The 18,321-nt window shown below is 38.2% G+C and overlaps 1 protein-coding gene across 1 annotated transcript; it reads right to left on the reverse strand.

The window, feature by feature from the left end:
* Positions 1-1,700: 1,700 nt before the first annotated feature.
* On the reverse strand, positions 1,701-12,690 carry LOC121370360 (cdc42 homolog). The gene is made up of 3 exons (XM_041495525.1): positions 12,424-12,690; positions 5,420-5,478; positions 1,701-3,126 (listed from the first exon to the last, which is right to left on the reverse strand). Exons 1-3 carry the CDS (start codon positions 12,578-12,580, stop codon positions 2,731-2,733), a joined length of 612 nt encoding a protein of 203 aa, XP_041351459.1. The 5' UTR covers positions 12,581-12,690; the 3' UTR covers positions 1,701-2,730.
* Between the last annotated feature and the right edge of the window lie 5,631 nt (positions 12,691-18,321).

An 18,321-nucleotide genomic window follows, 5' to 3' on the forward strand; every position in this document is an offset into this window, starting at 1 on the left:
AAAACAAACTTCTGGGTTTGGGTGGGGTTTTTTAAATTATTGGTCTGTATTTGGATGTTAACGTTCCCAGTACCACCCCTGTGCCTTTAAAATGACTGAAACTAACGAGAGACAGAGAGAGAGAGAGAGTGTGATAGAGAAAAAGAGTGAGTTTGAGAGTGTGTGAGACAGACGGATAGACACACAGATAGAGAAATGTGTGTTTGTTTTTTAAACACCATTTCATATCGCATTCTTTTCCGATTCGTCTTTTGCCTGTACGTGAGTGTCAAAAATGTCTCGTTTTGGATGCCAAGATACCATTCTGTATTGTACATACTGCATTGTGAAATGCAATATACTGTACGGAATGGTACCGTGGCTTGCCAGGATTGGATACGGTATGAGCCAGTACTGTACGCATCATATGTTTCATGACACAAAAACACCAGTAATCGGTGATGCCTGAAAAAAAATGAGGGGGGGGGGGGGGGGGGGGTAAAGTAATTGGCCACCATAAAATAAATATTCTCTTTAGTTCCGTTTGATATGCGCCAAAAATATATTTCATACGATTACTTAAATGTGGGGGAGGGAAATCAGTTTCAATTAAAAGTTATAGACTGACGCCGTGGCGCCGCAGCCACATCAAAGAGTAGTCGCCATTATTTTCACGACCTGACACAGTTAATCTACACCGCCGAATCCGCCACTGGTAAATTAAAAAAAAGAAGCTAAGAACTCTCATACCCATATGAAGGTCATGTACATTACCCTCTCATTTGTAAAGGGTGTATTTTCAAGAGTAACTCTTCAGATCCCCATCCGCACTCATCTAACACCAGCCAAAACAATTGCGCTCGTTTGTGTAGTTTGAGAGAAAATATGTGAAAATAAACCTGCTTACATCTCGATAGTCAACATGTACTAGTAAACTAATATCTCACCACAATCGGAGACACTATTCAACGCACCCCTCCCACATAGTCTGCCGAGGTCCGTCCGTGGATTTGTAAAAAAAAAAAAAAATAGTCCGACGATGTGAACTGAGGCAAAGAAACATTTCAAATTTACTTCCCTGAATGTAGGAAAATGCATCTCCTGCATTCTAGATTTTAAAAATTGTCGGGGGTGCATGCCCCCGGACCCCCCTAGCAACCCTTTGGGCCGTCGATTACGCACACACACACCCCTCCCCCATGTAAATTTCTGCGTACGAGCCTGTCCTCGCATGCCACTGATGCAAAGTAAAAAGTAGTTTGTTTTATTTAACGACGCCACTAGAGCACATTGATTTTTTATCTTATCATCGGCTACTGGACGTCAAACATATGGTCATTCTGACACTGTTTTTTAAAGGAAACCCGCTGTCGCCACATAGGCTACTCTTTTACGACAGGCAGCAAGGGATCTTTTATTTGCGCTTCCCACAGGCAGGATAGCACAAACCATGGCCTTTGTTAAACCAGTTGTGGATCACTGGTCGGTGCAAGTGGTTTACACCTACCCATTAAGCCTTCGGAGCACTCACTCAGGGTTTGGAGTCGGTATCTGGATTAAAAATCCCATGCTTCGACTGGGATCCGAACCCAGTACCTACCAGCCTGTAGACCGATGTCATAACCACGACGCCACCATGGCCGGTGCCACTGATGCGACATCGATGTCAATTGAATCATTTTTGTAAACATTTTGATAGCAATTCAATAACAACAATAACCTTTTAGTTTTCATTAGTATTTATTTCTATGAAATTGTGGTGAAAAAAAGTATGAACATAATTGTACAAAAATAAATTAAACAAAAATATATATATAACACCACCAGCCATTCAACACTAGTTGATGATCGTGACTGAACTGGAGCATCCATACGTCATTCCTGGCTACGTAAGGCACATGAGTTGGATATCTTAACCACACCGGATGCGGTGATAACTGTCGCACTCCATACACAAACATCACGTCAATCGTTTTTGCCTACAGTACTTATTTCAAGAGGTGACGTGGTTTAATACTGACAGTACAAAATATTATCACAGATATCACATCCTGTTAAAGATGTGGCATAAGTTATCTATCACAGTATACACGTGGTTTTTAATCAACAAAAACAGATCATTTCCAGTGACTAGAAATCAAGGGTTTTTTTTTAAATATACATAAAAAAAAAAAAAAAAAAAAACATTTAAAAAAAAAAAAAAATTCTTTCGTGACAAAACCACGGCAAGCTGATGTATAAACTTTACCTCACACATGAACGTGGGTATATTAATTAAATTGTACACTTCCCTCTTCAAACATCTTTGTACATACATGTTACAAAACCGACTCTGACAAAACTATGCCGGCGCTATCATAGTGTTTATGTGGAATGATTAAAATTGGTTTAAAATTTGTGCTTCAAAGGAGTTGCCCTCCTTACACACGCAATAAACGCTAAGCACCATAGTAAACGTACTTTTGTTACTGTCAGTGTCATTCATTCATTCATCAATCAAACATGTCAGATCTGTCATCAGATATGTGTTTGATCTCGACAAAAACCGGAGGATAAAATGGACGTCTGAAAGTTCGAATGATCGTCATCAAACCATGAAGAATCCAACACTCTCGGTAGTGAACTTGAATATACCTTTCAGAATTTGCTCCAAGGCAAATCTACTTCGGTAATTAAAAACGTTTAAGCCTTTTCTTCTCAAGACGATTCTTGAACAAAATACTGTCTTCTCTCTCTCTCTCTCTCTCTCTCTCAGACGATGGCACACGATCCGCAACAAGACTGGTCTGTTGGTTTGTGTGAGTTCAGACCTGCATGCACTGCTGCTTCCTTGAGTCGACTGATGCCAGCTTCAGTGAGCGAAGAACACTCTACATAGTCAGCTCCGATCTTCGTCGCTAGATTGAGCCCTTCCTTGGTGGACACGAAGTCGTGCCTCACGACGCTGGATGACGTCGACTCGTCCTCGTCCCGACGATCTATCTGCGTGCCGACGAGGATGATTTCAGAATCCGGGGAGTATTGGGTCACTTCTGGGATCCACGTGGACAAAACGTTTTGCGCGGACTCGGGTCTGGCGACGGAGAAGCAGACGAAAAACACATCACATTTCAAGTAGGCCATTGCTCTAAGACGATCAAATTCTTCCTGAAATAATAATATAAAAAAATAATAAGATGATGAAGACGAAGAAACGATCAGCTTTATGTATATCATCTCTCTGGAATTTTCCTGGCATAATAAAAATGCAAACAATCAATTTCTGAAAGTTCAAGGTAAAGCGCACATAAATTATAAAACAGCATTATTAGTGTCATTCAAATCCGTTTAATGACGCATGGCACAAAAATATCACAATCGCAATCAATTTTGTTTTTTAATATGTGTCGGTGCCTTTGGAAGATTATAAAAGTTGCAAGTCTGTAACAACGAACAGCTAATAAGATAACAAGAAGGCTCAATATAGTGTGGACTGTGTATGTGTGTGTGTGTGTGTTCGTGTGTGCAGACGTGTATGTACGTTTGTTACGAGTATATCTGTAAAGTTTGATCACGCCCATACAGACGATTTTTATGCGAAGAGCTAATTTGTGTGCAGTCATACTGCCTTTCGAAATATTGTTTGGTGGTTTTTTTTGCAGGTTTGGGTGGGTGTTAATGGCTTCAAACACGATTTCTTGTAACATCTGGAGAACAAATTAGCAATGCTTTGCAGGTTATTTTTGTGCATATATGTAGGGCAAAAAGGTTAAAATCAAGTTTGTGTGTGTTTGTGTGTGTGTGTGTGTGTATGGGGGTGGAGTTGGGTACAAGTCCAATTACTGTGGGCCTGTTGATATTTGCCGAGTGCAACAGATAGCTTTACTACGATTGCACGAGACGAAACTAGATTATACACGCTCCTGTAGAAGATACACGTGTCGCATACTCATAGATGTTTTAGTATGCATGCTGGAGTAATTTAAAACATCTTCTTTATCTACCTAAACATTTCCACAGAACTCTAGTACCCGTACAAGGTGGAATATAGTGATCAACTATAATATAATGGACACTGTAGGACGGTAATTTCAGCAGTAAATAATCAACAATATCAGTTACACAATAATTATATGATCGTGCGCTAGTTTCTCTTTTAAATTGGCCGTTTATCCGTCAACACTGAACATATCAGCCGGTTTCTAAATGCAATACAATGGCACTGTTTGGCATCCATGTCCAGCGCTGGAATTAAGATGCATAATTCTATTTCACTTTATTCCTTAATCTCAGCATCATCTACCTGTGTAAGTGTCGGGTACTCGGGTCCGGGTCGAGTTTGTCCCTCGAGTGCTCGTGGAGACCCTACCCCCCCCCCCCCCCCCACACACACACACACACAAGTTCCGTCAGTCCCGGGAATAAAAAAAGAAAGTCCCCCAATTATATAGATTTCAGACCTACACTTGTCACATTCAATTTATTGCACAACAGCAAACAATCTGGTGTCAGCAAACAAAGATATGAATTATATAACATCAATGACAACAAGAAATAATAATAATACTAATATCAATATGAGTGTACAGGCTAGACGGAGACAGAATTTGTATTTCTGTTTATTGCAAAGGGTCTGTTTTCAGGAAATCGCAACTGTTTGCCCTTCCCCTACAACCTAGCGGCAGCCACGAAGACTGTGGGAAAAAATCGACGTACACGGACCCCGTATAGCTCTCGGATGCTACTGGAAAACAAAGTAGTCATAATGTCGGCGCTTGAACTTAAGAACTTCCCGAATGAGGCACTGTTTGACTGGGTATAACCGGTCTTGACAACACACTCGAGGAAGTAGGTTCTGCGGTATCTACGGTTTCATCTTTATTTATTACGCCGGCGTAACGCCGTCAGGAAACATCATGAGCCGTCTGGTTAAGCGTTGCAGCAGTCGGGCTGCGCAGACGGCAAAATAAGAAAAAGAGAGAAAAAAAAAGAGCCAAGGGTTGGAGTTATTGGAGTATTAAATGTTAAAAAGACGTGTGAACGAGAGTCTCATGTTTAGGAGATGGAGCTCGAGATTACAGGGGAAGTTGAGAGATATCTGCTTTGTACGGGATTTGGCACAATTCATCGAGTGTACAATTGTCAGTGTGTGTATGAATCATTCCCGACACAATTTCTACCCATCAATAGGCAACGGTTACAGGAAGCGGGTTCTCATTTTTTGGCGTTCGAGTTTATTTCGATTTTTCTGGAGCAGATTGCCCAGTTTGAAAAAAAAGAAAATTGCAATAGTTTCTTTACAAATTATTCAAATGATTATGTGACTCATTTATTTTTTAAAGTGTATTGTCGAATATTTTTTTTTTTTGTGGAATTAATATTTGTCTCTGTACATCACATTTTAAATATTTAAAAAAAAAAAAAAAAAAAAAAAAAAATACTTAAGACTTTATATACTTACTTGGCCAGACGTGTCGAAAATGCTCAGAATGTACGGTTTTCCATCCACAGTTGTAGTTGCTAAAAAAATAAAATTAAAAACAAATAAATACAAATAAAAACAACGACACACACTCACACATGCACGCACGCGCAACGCATACACATATTATTTATTCATGCCCCACAGAACGAGCTGTTTTAGGGGTTGTTGTTGAGGGTTTTTGTGTATTTGTTTGGGGTTTTGTTGTTGTTGTTGAGGGGTTTTGTGTATTTGTTTGGGTTTTGTTGTTGTTGTTGAGGGTTTTTGTGTATTTGTTTGGGGTTTTGTTGTTGTTGTTGAGGGTTTTTGTGTATTTGTCTGTTGTTGTTGTTTTTCTTTTAGCGGGGCGGGATTTAGCTCAGCCGGTTGAGCACTTGCCTAAGATGGTTGCGTCGCAGGATCGAACCACCTCGGTACATCATTCAACTGATTGTTTTGTTTCTCTCGTTCCAACCAGTGCACCACAACTGATCAAAGGCCGTGATATGCGTTTTCTAGTCTGAGAGTGCATATAAAACACCCCAAGCTGCATTAGAAAAAAAAATGAAGCGGGTTTCCTAGAGCTGATGACTACGAGTCAGAATTACCAAATGTTTGGCATCCATTCGCCGTTGATTAATTAATCAATGTGCTCTAGTGGTGTCGTTAAACCAAACAAACTTTAAACTCTGTTGTTGTTTTAATTGTTCTCTTTGCACTTTTTTTCTATAAACTATGATATCTAAACATTATAATAGTTATTATTGATTGAATGACGTTCACAGTTTCAAGCTGTTGGTAGTGCAAACAAACATTCTATATTTGGTATTTTATATCAATAAAAGCTATTAAGTTCTATAAAGACGATACAATATTTTTCAATCACACACTCTACAAAATTAACTATAGGCTAAAATACCAGTTAGTTAAAGCTATAACTGGTATATATTTATAATAATTATTCAAATGGAATTACTAAACATAAAAGAGCCAGTGTCGCAACGGTCAGCATCAGCTGGAACTGTGAATGTGTCTAAACGCATTTAATCAACAACCATAAAGAGCGCAAAACAGCGTGCAAAACAGCATGCAACACAACATGCATATAACGATTACGAGAAAAAACAAAGGCACGCACACACGGAAGCCAATTACTAGAATCATCGCTTGGCGTGTAGTTGTCGAATAATGGTCGCTTTGTGATTCAACGAGGGGAAAAAATCAACTCAAAAGAGATTTTGTGTTAGGATCAGGATATGGGTTTAACGTGCTTTATTTTCAATCTGGGTTCAAACACGCCCAGTCGTGTCAGTGCGGCCAGGGTTATACGGCGAGATTAGCACTGATTACCGGAGTTACAGCTGCCGAGAAAAAGAAAAAAACCCCCACTAATGCCAATCGCCGTTCACTCGGTAAAGTGAGGTCCACCATACAACCAAAGGATTTGTGTGGCATTTAGGAACAAACTAATCTGTTCTGGTAGAGTAGTTCCAGTAATATTTCACTAAGTCTGCTTGGTGTATTTTTTTGTTAATGAAGCAGAAACAGGGTGCTAAAGTGTGCACCCTTCCCTCCAAATTCAAAGTACTCCCAAAACTCGACAGACATGCTTTAAACCTTGGTGGTATATGAGCATGTTAAAAATACTCACTCACTCATTCTCTCACTCAAAACGCCAGTGTTTAACATATAAATATAATAAACTTCTTTTTTCTGTAGTAGAGATGATGTAACAACCGAAATTCGGGTATAAAGGATATAAATATTCGAGCAAATTGTGCTAACTTAAGTCCTTTTCACCATGTATTTCCATCATTCTACCATCAAACTTTGTTGTAATCCATGTAAAAATGCGTAGTTGATAGCTCTTTGGTAATAATGCTAATATGAATAAATGTTGTTATCCAGATTCGGGCATTTTCGTTTAATTCTTGCAAAAGCCAGCTTGCCTCCCTACAAAAACAGGAGTCCGTACGCCTATGGTCCTAAGGAGACGCACGGATTAAAAAGGCAGTTATCTTTTGGTTCTTTTATGTGGAATTAGCAAGTTCTTTTGAAATACATGTCCAGAGAATTTGGCGTTAATTTCAAGAGAATGGTTCACAAATTAATCTTCACACCAACGTAACGATATTAGCACTGCAATAATTATCAGTGCTTTGTTATTGACAATTTAACACCTGTGATTAGGCTATTCAGGTTATAAGCAGACTACGCAGTGATGTTGCGACTGTGCACGATAAAAAACACACAAAAAAACAACACAAAAAAACTAGCAACTGACAGACAATGCTGTAATATTTTTTAAAATAAGTTTGTTTTGTTTAATGACACCACTAGACCACATTGATTTATTAATCATAGGCTATTGGATGTCAAACATTTGGTAATTTTGACAGTCTTAGAGAAGAAACCCGCTACCTTTTTTCCATTAGTAGCTAGGGATCTTTTATATGCACCATCGCACATACAGGAGAGCACATACTACGACCTTTGATATACCAGTTGTGGAGCACTGGCTGGAATGAGAAATAGCCCAATGGGCCCACCGACGGGGATCGATCCCAGACCGACCGCACATCAAGACAAACGCTTTACTACTGGGCTATAAGCAGCCCTGTTGTATTATAAGATTAAAATAATATCATCGTGGACAAAATTAGGGATCCCCAGAGGAACAATTCGAGGAAACGATATAAATTGTTTTTCGATAGATTTTTATGATGATTTCTTTGGTTTGTTTTGAGCATATCATGATATTATACTAACAGAAATAGCGGCCTATGTTTGTTTTATTTGGCAAATAGTAAATGCCAGCCAGTTAGCACGCTGGTGGGGAAATCAAGACGTATCAGGGATATAAACACGTTTGTGTATGTCTCGGTCTGTCCGAAAGGGTACGTGAGCGTCTGTCTGAGTGTATGTCTGTGTTTGACAGTGCACAAGAACCAGTGGGGAGACCAAAATGGTCCCGGGGTCCACCTTCATCTTTTCTGAACCAAAAAATATCGCTTCTATTCTTGTGAAAAATACTTGACGTGAAAAATTTGCCATGTCTTTCAAACAATTAATATACCTTATGTAAAACCTGAACAAAAATTATGACGAGTCCAAAACTTCTTTGTCAGTTGTCACCGGTAAACACTAGGATGGACATAACCCTCCATCCCTTTTAAGACCATCGTAACATTTTTTTAAATTATTATTTTAGCCGAATCTTGTATAGACTTTTTTAATACCCCCCCCCCTCCAAAAAAAAAAAGAAAAAAAAAAAAAAAAAGAATAAAAAAAAAAGAAGTTAACTTGCTTAGATAGTAAACTGCTATTATAAAGCACACTCGACTTTTAACACACCTAGCTATCAGCTCGAGTGGGAAAAAGGGGTGTGGGGGTAAGACATGATTTACGCAGTGTTGTAGCAAAGCACAAACGTTGAAAGAATACTGAGATGGCCACTCCGAGATCCGGAAATACGACGGGTGGGAACAGTTCACACTAATTGAAAATATATCTCACATTTTTTTCATCATAATTTGATTCAGTGGATTGTGACGAAGAATGGGTTGGGTAACTGTGTGTGTGTGGTGTGTGTGTGTGGTGTTTATATACTGGATGGATAGAACCATCCCTGCGTTCAACTGCTCCCTAGAAATGTACGAACAAAATGCCCTTTTAGTATGGCTATTAACCGTTGAATTATCTCGTTCGGTTGTGTAACACCTTAATTAACATCTTAAGCGGGGATCATAAACTGAATCTCAATACATCATTAAAATGTCAACACTAATCGTGTTTCCGTGCCCGACTTGATTCCAGCCAGTTCAGTTACTAGCAAACCACAGTTCCAGGTGCCTATTTAAATATTAATCATTACTTTTAACACAAACCACAGTCTGATTTAAGTGGCCGTAAACCCAGTGGTAAACGTGGAATCCGATTACTGCTGTAGAAACGATGAAGTCCAGCAAAGTACTTTAATATTCTATTACGCAAGCCGGCCGGCCAAGTAGCCGCTATGACGTCAAGCCCACTTGGACATGCATGAAACCGGACCAGGAAACGAGAGTCGTTAACATGCTTGACACCCAGACGCGCAAATTGGGGTCGCAAATAGCAGCTGGGTTAATCTGATGTTTCAAGTTGCTGAAGGAATGCCGAAGCAAACAAACGACAAAGGCATTTTTTTTTTTTTTTTTTTTGCGAGTGCAGACGATCGTTAGATTCCTTCACGCGCAGCGGAACGATGCTGTCACTGACACCGCGGTTGGTGTAGAATGGATGTCCCTGTAACGACTGATGGGCGTTCCCTTCTCGAGTTTGAAAATGAGAAAAGACACTCGAGTCTTGATGTTGTCAGCTAGACTAGTTCTGAAAACAAAGATAGATGTCTTCCGCTGGATGGCTACAGTTTTACGTATGTGTGTCTCCCCCTATTCCACCACCCACCAACTACCCCACGTCCAGCACCATCAGTGATCCAGACATTCTTTTTGAAGTGGTGAAAGTCATAGTTTAGTATCAGCACCCCACCCGCATCTCACGCTCTAAAAGAGCAGACGGATATTATAGACATAGGACCTATGACGAACATAACTGTGATACGTTTGCCGTCAAATTTATATCAAATTAGTCAGCTTGCTTGATGACAAACGCATCGGACTATGACATACACATCTAAAGACATAAGCGTACGAGGCAGGGCGGGCACCTACCCCTTAGTGATGGAGCAAAATCTCAAATTCGGGCAAAAATCATAGAAGTATTCGGGAAACGAGCTAACCTGAGACCTTTTTACCATGTATTTCCATCATTTTATCCGCGAATTAGTTGTACCTAATCCATGTAAAAATGCGTAGTGAATTGTTTGCAACCATATATGGATGTTTAGTAGTAATGCTAATATCAATAAATGTTGTTATGCAGATTCGCGTATTTTCTTTTAATTCGGGCAAAAAAAAATAGGAGCCCGTACGCCTATTCCTAATCTAATTAAAATTAGCTCCACTATTACATGTAATAGTGGAGATAATTTTAATTAGATTGGCCTATTTCTAAAGTTAGTGAAAAATCATTTTCAGAACAATTTTCCCGTTTTCCGCACAATTGGAAAATCATCGGGAATCCCGTGTTATGTATTTCCGTATCTTCTAAAACATAATGGGGATTTTGTGATCGCGTAACATCAATAATTTTTAAACAAATTAAACAAGTATAGTAATAGCTAAACGGCGTGTACACCAATGGTAACAGTTAACCAATGATTACGTCTATAGTCTGTTAAAATTATGTGAAACGCGTTTCACTTTTACAACATATCTGTAACGCAAAATTTTGGCCTACTTCCTTCTTTTGAATAAGAATACATTATCAAAACATTACCACGATTTATTACACGGAAGCTATTTCGATCTGTGTAAAAACCCAATGTCGTGTTTAATCACGCGCCAGTTATTAAAATTAGAACGCATATAAATATTATTTTTATACAATACATCTAAGCAAGCCTATTGATAAACTCCTGTATATCAGGCCCGTAGCCAGGATTTTGAGAGGGGGGAGGGGGGTGTCATTTAGGCTTATGGTGAGGGGGGTCTGGGCGCATATTGAAAAAACAAAGCCACCGGTAAAAGGAATGTTGTTAATTAGTCTCACGCAGATTAAAAAGATGTATTCATCATGGATGTAAACTGATATTAATTAGTGGTGTCCCGATACACTGATATATCACGATACTACTGCCGACGATATGATACACGACACATTTGTTTGTCTATCAAGTTATAGTTTGACCGTGTATCGATTTTAATTTCGTACCGATTTACCAACACTAATTTGGACTAAGATGTACTTACTGATAGGTTACTTCCTTCCAAGAAAAGACAGTGAAGCGGACAGAGAATATGTGCCTGCTTATGTCAATATTTCTATAATATGGAGTTTTCACATTAAAACTGTTTAATCAGTGTTTCACTTTGATCGTGTTTAGTTCTTATTTTAAAACGACTTCCCCCAAGCTTTGAACAACTTCTTGTTTTACTGAGAAAACTCAGTGAATCGGGTATCGTGATACGTATCGTATCGCGAGTTATATATCGTGATGCTTATCGTATTGTGAGGTAGGTGTATCGTGACACCCATACTATTAATTATAATATACTTACAGTATTCTATTTATATTATACTGTGTAACATGTATATATTATATTGTGTAACATGTATAATAATAATTATTAGTGTAAAACTGTGTATTGTATCACCTTTTTTCTTCAATTTATTACGCAACACTAAAACATAATATATAACATTAATACTACTTAGTATTACATTTATTAGCGATGGCAACTTGCTTATTACTATATATTTATAAGCAGAAATATCAGAGTACAAAGAACATTGTTTGACCCTAAGGATCAGAGGAGAAGAAAATAGTATTACACACTATAAAGAACACTGTTAAACAACAGAAATACATGTGTATTTATATTTCAAAGACACCGAAATGATACATCTTAATTCAGATTGTCGGTAGATGTATCAGCTAGACTAATATTAAAAGATTCTTATTAAATTTAACATAACGCTTGATAATATACGAGAGTGAGAGAAAAAACAACAACACACACAGACAGAGAGAGAGAGAGAGAGAGAGAGAGAGAGAGAGAGAGGGGGGGGGAGAGAGAGAGAGCGCTAGAGTTAATTCCGTTTGACGGCTGATTATTAGACTAATAATAATTGTTAGACCAGTACTAAATTGAATATGATAGTACTATACCAGAGAGAGAGAGAGAGAGAGAGAGAGAGAGAGAGAGAGAGAGAGAGAGAGAGAGAGATTGACTTGTTTACGTGTCTGACATTCTATGGATATTATTAGAATTCTGCCTGGTAGCAGGCTACAGAAAAAAATAATGCTAGCAAAACAGCAGAAGGCATCGATGTGCCAGCTGTTATGTGAAAACGATTATCAAAATAACAGAAGCATCCCAGCGCGTGTCTGTTAAACTCACCAGCATAGTTGTCGAACATCGTCGGCGTATATTCCTCCGTGAATCCGTGTGTAGCTAACCTGTGAGCCAGACAAGACTTTCCTACGGTAGCATCCCCAACCAACACGCATTTGATGTTACTTTTGTCGAAAGATCGGTAAACCTTACTTTTTCCCATTGTGTGTGTGTGATACGAAGATAACTCGACAATGCGTACGACAGACTTGAATGAAATGAGTGACTGGTCTCGAATCGCGTGGCTAATCAACACGATGGGACACACCTCCTGTCTGACGTCAGAGCACGTGACTTGTTTCTAGCCAATTAAAGCGCGCGAAAGTGGGACAGTCACTTCATGAAAGGAATTTTAACGTGAAAAAAGAATGCGGATGTCATTTTTTCATTTTCACAATGACATTGTTTTGAATTATACTCCTACGTCCGTTGACTTTACGCAATACATTTACATATTTGAAGTTCTTCGTTTCATTCTTTCTTAACAATCCTTAAAGCTTCATGTATGATTAACGAGAGGGGGGAAAACAAAAACAAAAAGTTCATAAAGTTTATGCTGTGTAAAAGCCAAGGAAATGTTCGGGTCAGTGGGACGGATGCTAAATGGGAAATACAATATCTTATCTCCATTTACCACGCGCCTGTTAATCCAGCCCGGAAATAAACTTACAGTCACTGATTTGAAAAACATGTCATGATGCAGCGCTGGAATAAATAAAATTGTAAACTATTTTCCAGGGCGGTTACCGGCGGGGTGGGTGTGGGGGTGGGGTGGGGATGTTTCTATTTTGTTTCCAGGTCGCCCTGACTGTCACAAATATGAAAGAAAATTATCAAATATAGTTCCTTATAAATGGCTAGAATTATTCTTTAATTTTTGTTTTAACATTTTAAGATGTTACTATGGCTATAAAACATAACTTGAAACCAAATTATCATCATTCCATTTAGCCCTACTCACAGGCATAGCCAGGATTTTTTTATTTTTTTTTGTGGGGGGGTGGGGGGGAATAACCTACACTATGTATATATGTATGTGTGTGTGTGTGTGTATGTATATGTGTGTGTATGTATGTGTGTGTGTATATATGTATGTATGTAAAATTTGATTGGGGGGCATGCCCCCTCTCCCTACGCCACTGGTCCTACCAGAATGCTATACCATATTATTTTATTGTGAAATCTTTAGAGGGTGGCCATCACAGATATTGCGTATCGGATAGATATTTTCCACTCTTGATTCTTTGAAGGAAAAAGTTGTTGTTTTGATAGCTAGCCTGTTCTGATTACTTTCTGGTTTGTTTGTTTGTTGTTGGGTGTGTGGGGGGCAGGGTTTTGGGTTTTTTTTCCTTTTTCTTGTTTTGTAAACTCAGAATTCTCGAGTCAGCACATTCTGGGGTTAATTATTCAAAGATTAAGGATAGACAAATTCAGTGTAGTTATTTCTCAAATAAATATAGAAATGAGGAAATGTTGCTCTGGCAACTCTATCATTGCACCTTTAATACGTTATATTACAAAAATAACCCAAAACAAAATAAGAAACAAACCACAAAGAAACAGAAACAAAATAAAACAAAAAAACAACTTGAGAACGAAAATGTTCGGGTTTTTGTTGTTGTTGTTGTTTTTTCTTTGTCCTACTAGCTCTATATAGAGATATTAAACATCTGGCTTGTGCCTCTCCCCATCTACTACAGATAGCTTTTATAAACCATTCAACTCTAAGAAAGCTCGTGTCCTTAGAACACTTTATATAGTTCTAATTATGAATACTTTCAAATCCTCTGGCTGATATTCGGTGTATTTAGTTTTGTATTTATTTATTGTACATTTATGTACATCCACCATCTTGTTACAATTATATTGACTGCTGTATATATATATATATATATATATATATATATATATATATATATATATATATATATATATATATATATATGAAAGGAAAGATATCTGATGTGTGACAATAACTCTAGAAGGGGGAGGGTAGGGGGTGGCACTACTGAACTGAACTGAACTTTATTTACACTCAGGTCGTATTCTACGGCATATGAGGTTATATATATATATATATATATATATACCCTCCCCCTTCTAGAGATATTGCCACACTTCAGATATCTTTCCTTTGGGCAGTCAGTACTCCATGTAAACACTGTCAACAAGATTATCGGACACACGTCTCTAAAACGGAAGGTTGTTTCAAGCAGTCACGCGTGTACGGTAGGGTCCGTGGATTATACTGTAACAAAACGTGGTGTGACTGTGAGCTGTACGGGCGAATTGAGAATGATTAAGACATGATTGTCACCCGGATCACGCCACCTGGCTTACCTGTAAGCCTAATTTAAAACGTAAATCATCGTCATGGTGTATGAATAGAAGTTTAACGTCACCTCAGCACGAACAATAGGCCTATATATATCAATTATATAGAGTGTCAAACAAAAGGTAAATATATACAAAACCCCTAATGTTAATTAAAACTGGTTTAAATACCCGCGAAGAGTGATATCTGTGGAAGGTGACGCATACTTATGTACACCTGGAAGTTAATTAAGCACCACCTAATTTTGATCAGATGACAAATAAATGTGACCATTTGGTGAATACAAAATACTGCAATTAATATCACTGGCGTAGGAAGCGGGGGGGGGGGGGGGGGGGGGACAAGGGGCGTTTGCCCCCTCTCCCACTCTAGCAGCAGCTATGGTATAATATATAGTCCTGGATATACAGTGGATATTGAAAAAGATTGACAGCAAGTGACACTGTCGTTATACTCCCGTTATATCAATATTTAATATATTCTAGAGAAAAAGACAGACTCCGTAAATAGCCAATAAAATGTATTGTAATTACCTATGGAGCTGGAATCACACCGATGTGCTTCTCATAAGTAATTAATTCATGCCATCTCTGTAAATACCCAGTAGATACAGAATGTGTAAAAACTCTCAATATCCACAATATCAGGTTCAATCTTCGTCGGCACGGTGTCAACTTCTAGGCGCGTTTTTTGGCTGCAATACAATTCAGATGGTGTTTAATTAATTTTCAGATGTACATAAAACGAAACGTTATGGTCCGAGAAACAAAACAGTGTAGTGAGCTGTGGTATACAAAACAAATGATTAAACTCAGGGTCGTACCCTGATCAAAATCCTAGGGGAGGGGCACTACTTTTTATAAACAAATGACACACTATACAAATTAAACCCTGAGATGTGTATGCTATTTTCTGGAGTAAAAAAAAGAAGACAAAAGTGAGATTCTCGGGGGGGGGGGGGGGGGGGGCAACTACCCCCGGAGGGTACGGCCCTGAAACTACTACACAATAAAACAGCATAGCACTGAATTATCATCACAATTTAGTATAAACAAAATATTTATGAAAAAACCCACGAAAAATATATGAAATTTAAAAGTAATATATCATATTATAGGACTGTTACAAATATGTGTAGGTGTAACCAGTAGAATTAAATTGATGCTTAATATTTTTGGCGTGGACATTGACATCATCCTTTCGTTATTGCTACTGAATACTTCTGGGGGTGGTTATTCATATTGAAGGTGTTTTGGGTGCGCACCATCCTCTGATTATTAATGCTGAATGTTTTGGGTGCGCACCATCCTCTGATTATTGATGTTGAATGTTTTGGGTGTATACCATCCTCTGATTATTGATGTTGAATGTTTTGGGTGTATACCATCCTCTGATTATTGATGTTGAATGTTTTGGGTGTATACCATCCTCTGATTATTGATGTTGAATGTTTTGGGTGCGCACCATCCTCTGATTATTGATGTTGAATGTTTTGGGTGTATACCATCCTCTGATTATTGATGTTGAATGTTTTGGGTGTATACCATCCTCTGATTATTGATGTTGAATGTTTTGGGTGTATACCATCCTCTGATTATTGATGTTGAATGTTTTGGGTGTATACCATCCTCTGATTATTGATGTTGAATGTTTTGGGTGTATACCATCCTCTGATTATTGATGTTGAATGTTTTGGGTGCGCACCATCCTCTGATTATTGATGTTGAATGTTTTGGGTGTATACCATCCTCTGATTATTGATGTTGAATGTTTTGGGTGTATACCATCCTCTGATTATTGATGTTGAATGTTTTGGGTGTATACCATCCTCTGATTATTGATGTTGAATGTTTTGGGTGTATACCATTCTCTGATTATTGATGTTGAATGTTTTGGGTGTATACCATCCTCTGATTATTGATGTTGAATGTTTTGGGTGTATACCATCCTCTGATTATTGATGTTGAATGTTTTGGGTGCGCACCATTCTCTGATTATTGATGTTGAATGTTTTGGGTGTATACCATCCTCTGATTATTGATGTTGAATGTTTTGGGTGTATACCATCCTCTGATTATTGATGTTGAATGTTTTGGGTGTATACCATCCTCCGATTATTGATGTTGAATGTTTTGGGTGTATACCATCCTCCGATTATTGATGTTGAATGTTTTGGGTGCGCACCATCCTCTGATTATTGATGTTGAATGTTTTGGGTGTATACCCTCCTCTGATTATTGATGTTGAATGTTTTGGGTGTATACCATCCTCCGATTATTGATGTTGAATGTTTTGGGTGTATACCCTCCTCTGATTATTGATGTTGAATGTTTTGGGTGCGCACCATCCTCTGATTATTGATGTTGAATGTTTTGGGTGCGCACCATCCTCTGATTATTGATGTTGAATGTTTTGGGTGCGCACCATCCTCTGATTATTGATGTTGAATGTTTTGGGTGTATACCATCCTCCGATTATTGATGTTGAATGTTTTGGGTGTATACCATCCTCCGATTATTGATGTTGAATGTTTTGGGTGCGCACCATCCTCTGATTATTGATGTTGAATGTTTTGGGTGTATACCATCCTCTGATTATTAATGTTGAATGTTTTGGGTGTATACCCTCCTCTGATTATTAATGTTGAATGTTTTGGGTGTATACCCTCCTCTGATTATTAATGTTGAATGTTTTGGGTGTATACCATCCTCTGATTATTGATGTTGAATGTTTTGGGTGTATACCATCCTCCGATTATTGATGTTGAATGTTTTGGGTGTATACCATCCTCCGATTATTGATGTTGAATGTTTTGGGTGTATACCCTCCTCTGATTATTGATGTTGAATAGATGAAGGTGGTCTTTTTAGAGGATCCACTGTACACGATTTACCGTGATGGTGATTCTATTCAACAACTAATTTTTAGTGTAATATCTATTTGATACCACAGATTCAGACCACTAAGTTGGTGTTAATAGTCGAACTTTTTAGGTAAGGTTAGATTGGGGATTGATCCTGCGATCCTGTTCAACAAAGGAGACTATTTTTGATCTATGGGTATCCATCCAGAAGGACAAACAAACAAAACAAAAAACAAAACAAAACAAAACAAACATAAAAAAAGAAGAAGAGGAAAATTACTAAAAGACGTCAATGTTTGTCATGGTGACATTTGCGGCAATTAGCGATGCGACATTTGTGGTTGAAACTTTTGTGACATTTGTCGTCGATCGTGTGACATTTGTCGATGATTAAGGCATGTGGCAGTGAAATTGCGACATTTGTCTTGAAAATGACATTTTGTCGATTTTGCGACATCTGTGGGCACTACACGCGCCATCCGTTAATTTTGTTTATGTTGAATGCCATTGGTCTTTTGATTATCGATACTGAATATTTCTGTGTGCGTACCCTACATTGAGTATTAATGATGAAATGTTTTGGGTGCGCACCATTATTTTATTATTAATGATTAACTGTTTTTGGGAGCACACCATCCTTTGATTATTGATGTTAAATGGTTTTTGGGTGCTCGTCATTCTTTGATTTTTAATAATGAAATATTTT

Source organism: Gigantopelta aegis, chromosome 4 (genome assembly GCF_016097555.1).
Source record: "Gigantopelta aegis isolate Gae_Host chromosome 4, Gae_host_genome, whole genome shotgun sequence".
Lineage (NCBI taxonomy): Eukaryota > Metazoa > Mollusca > Gastropoda > Neomphalida > Peltospiridae > Gigantopelta > Gigantopelta aegis.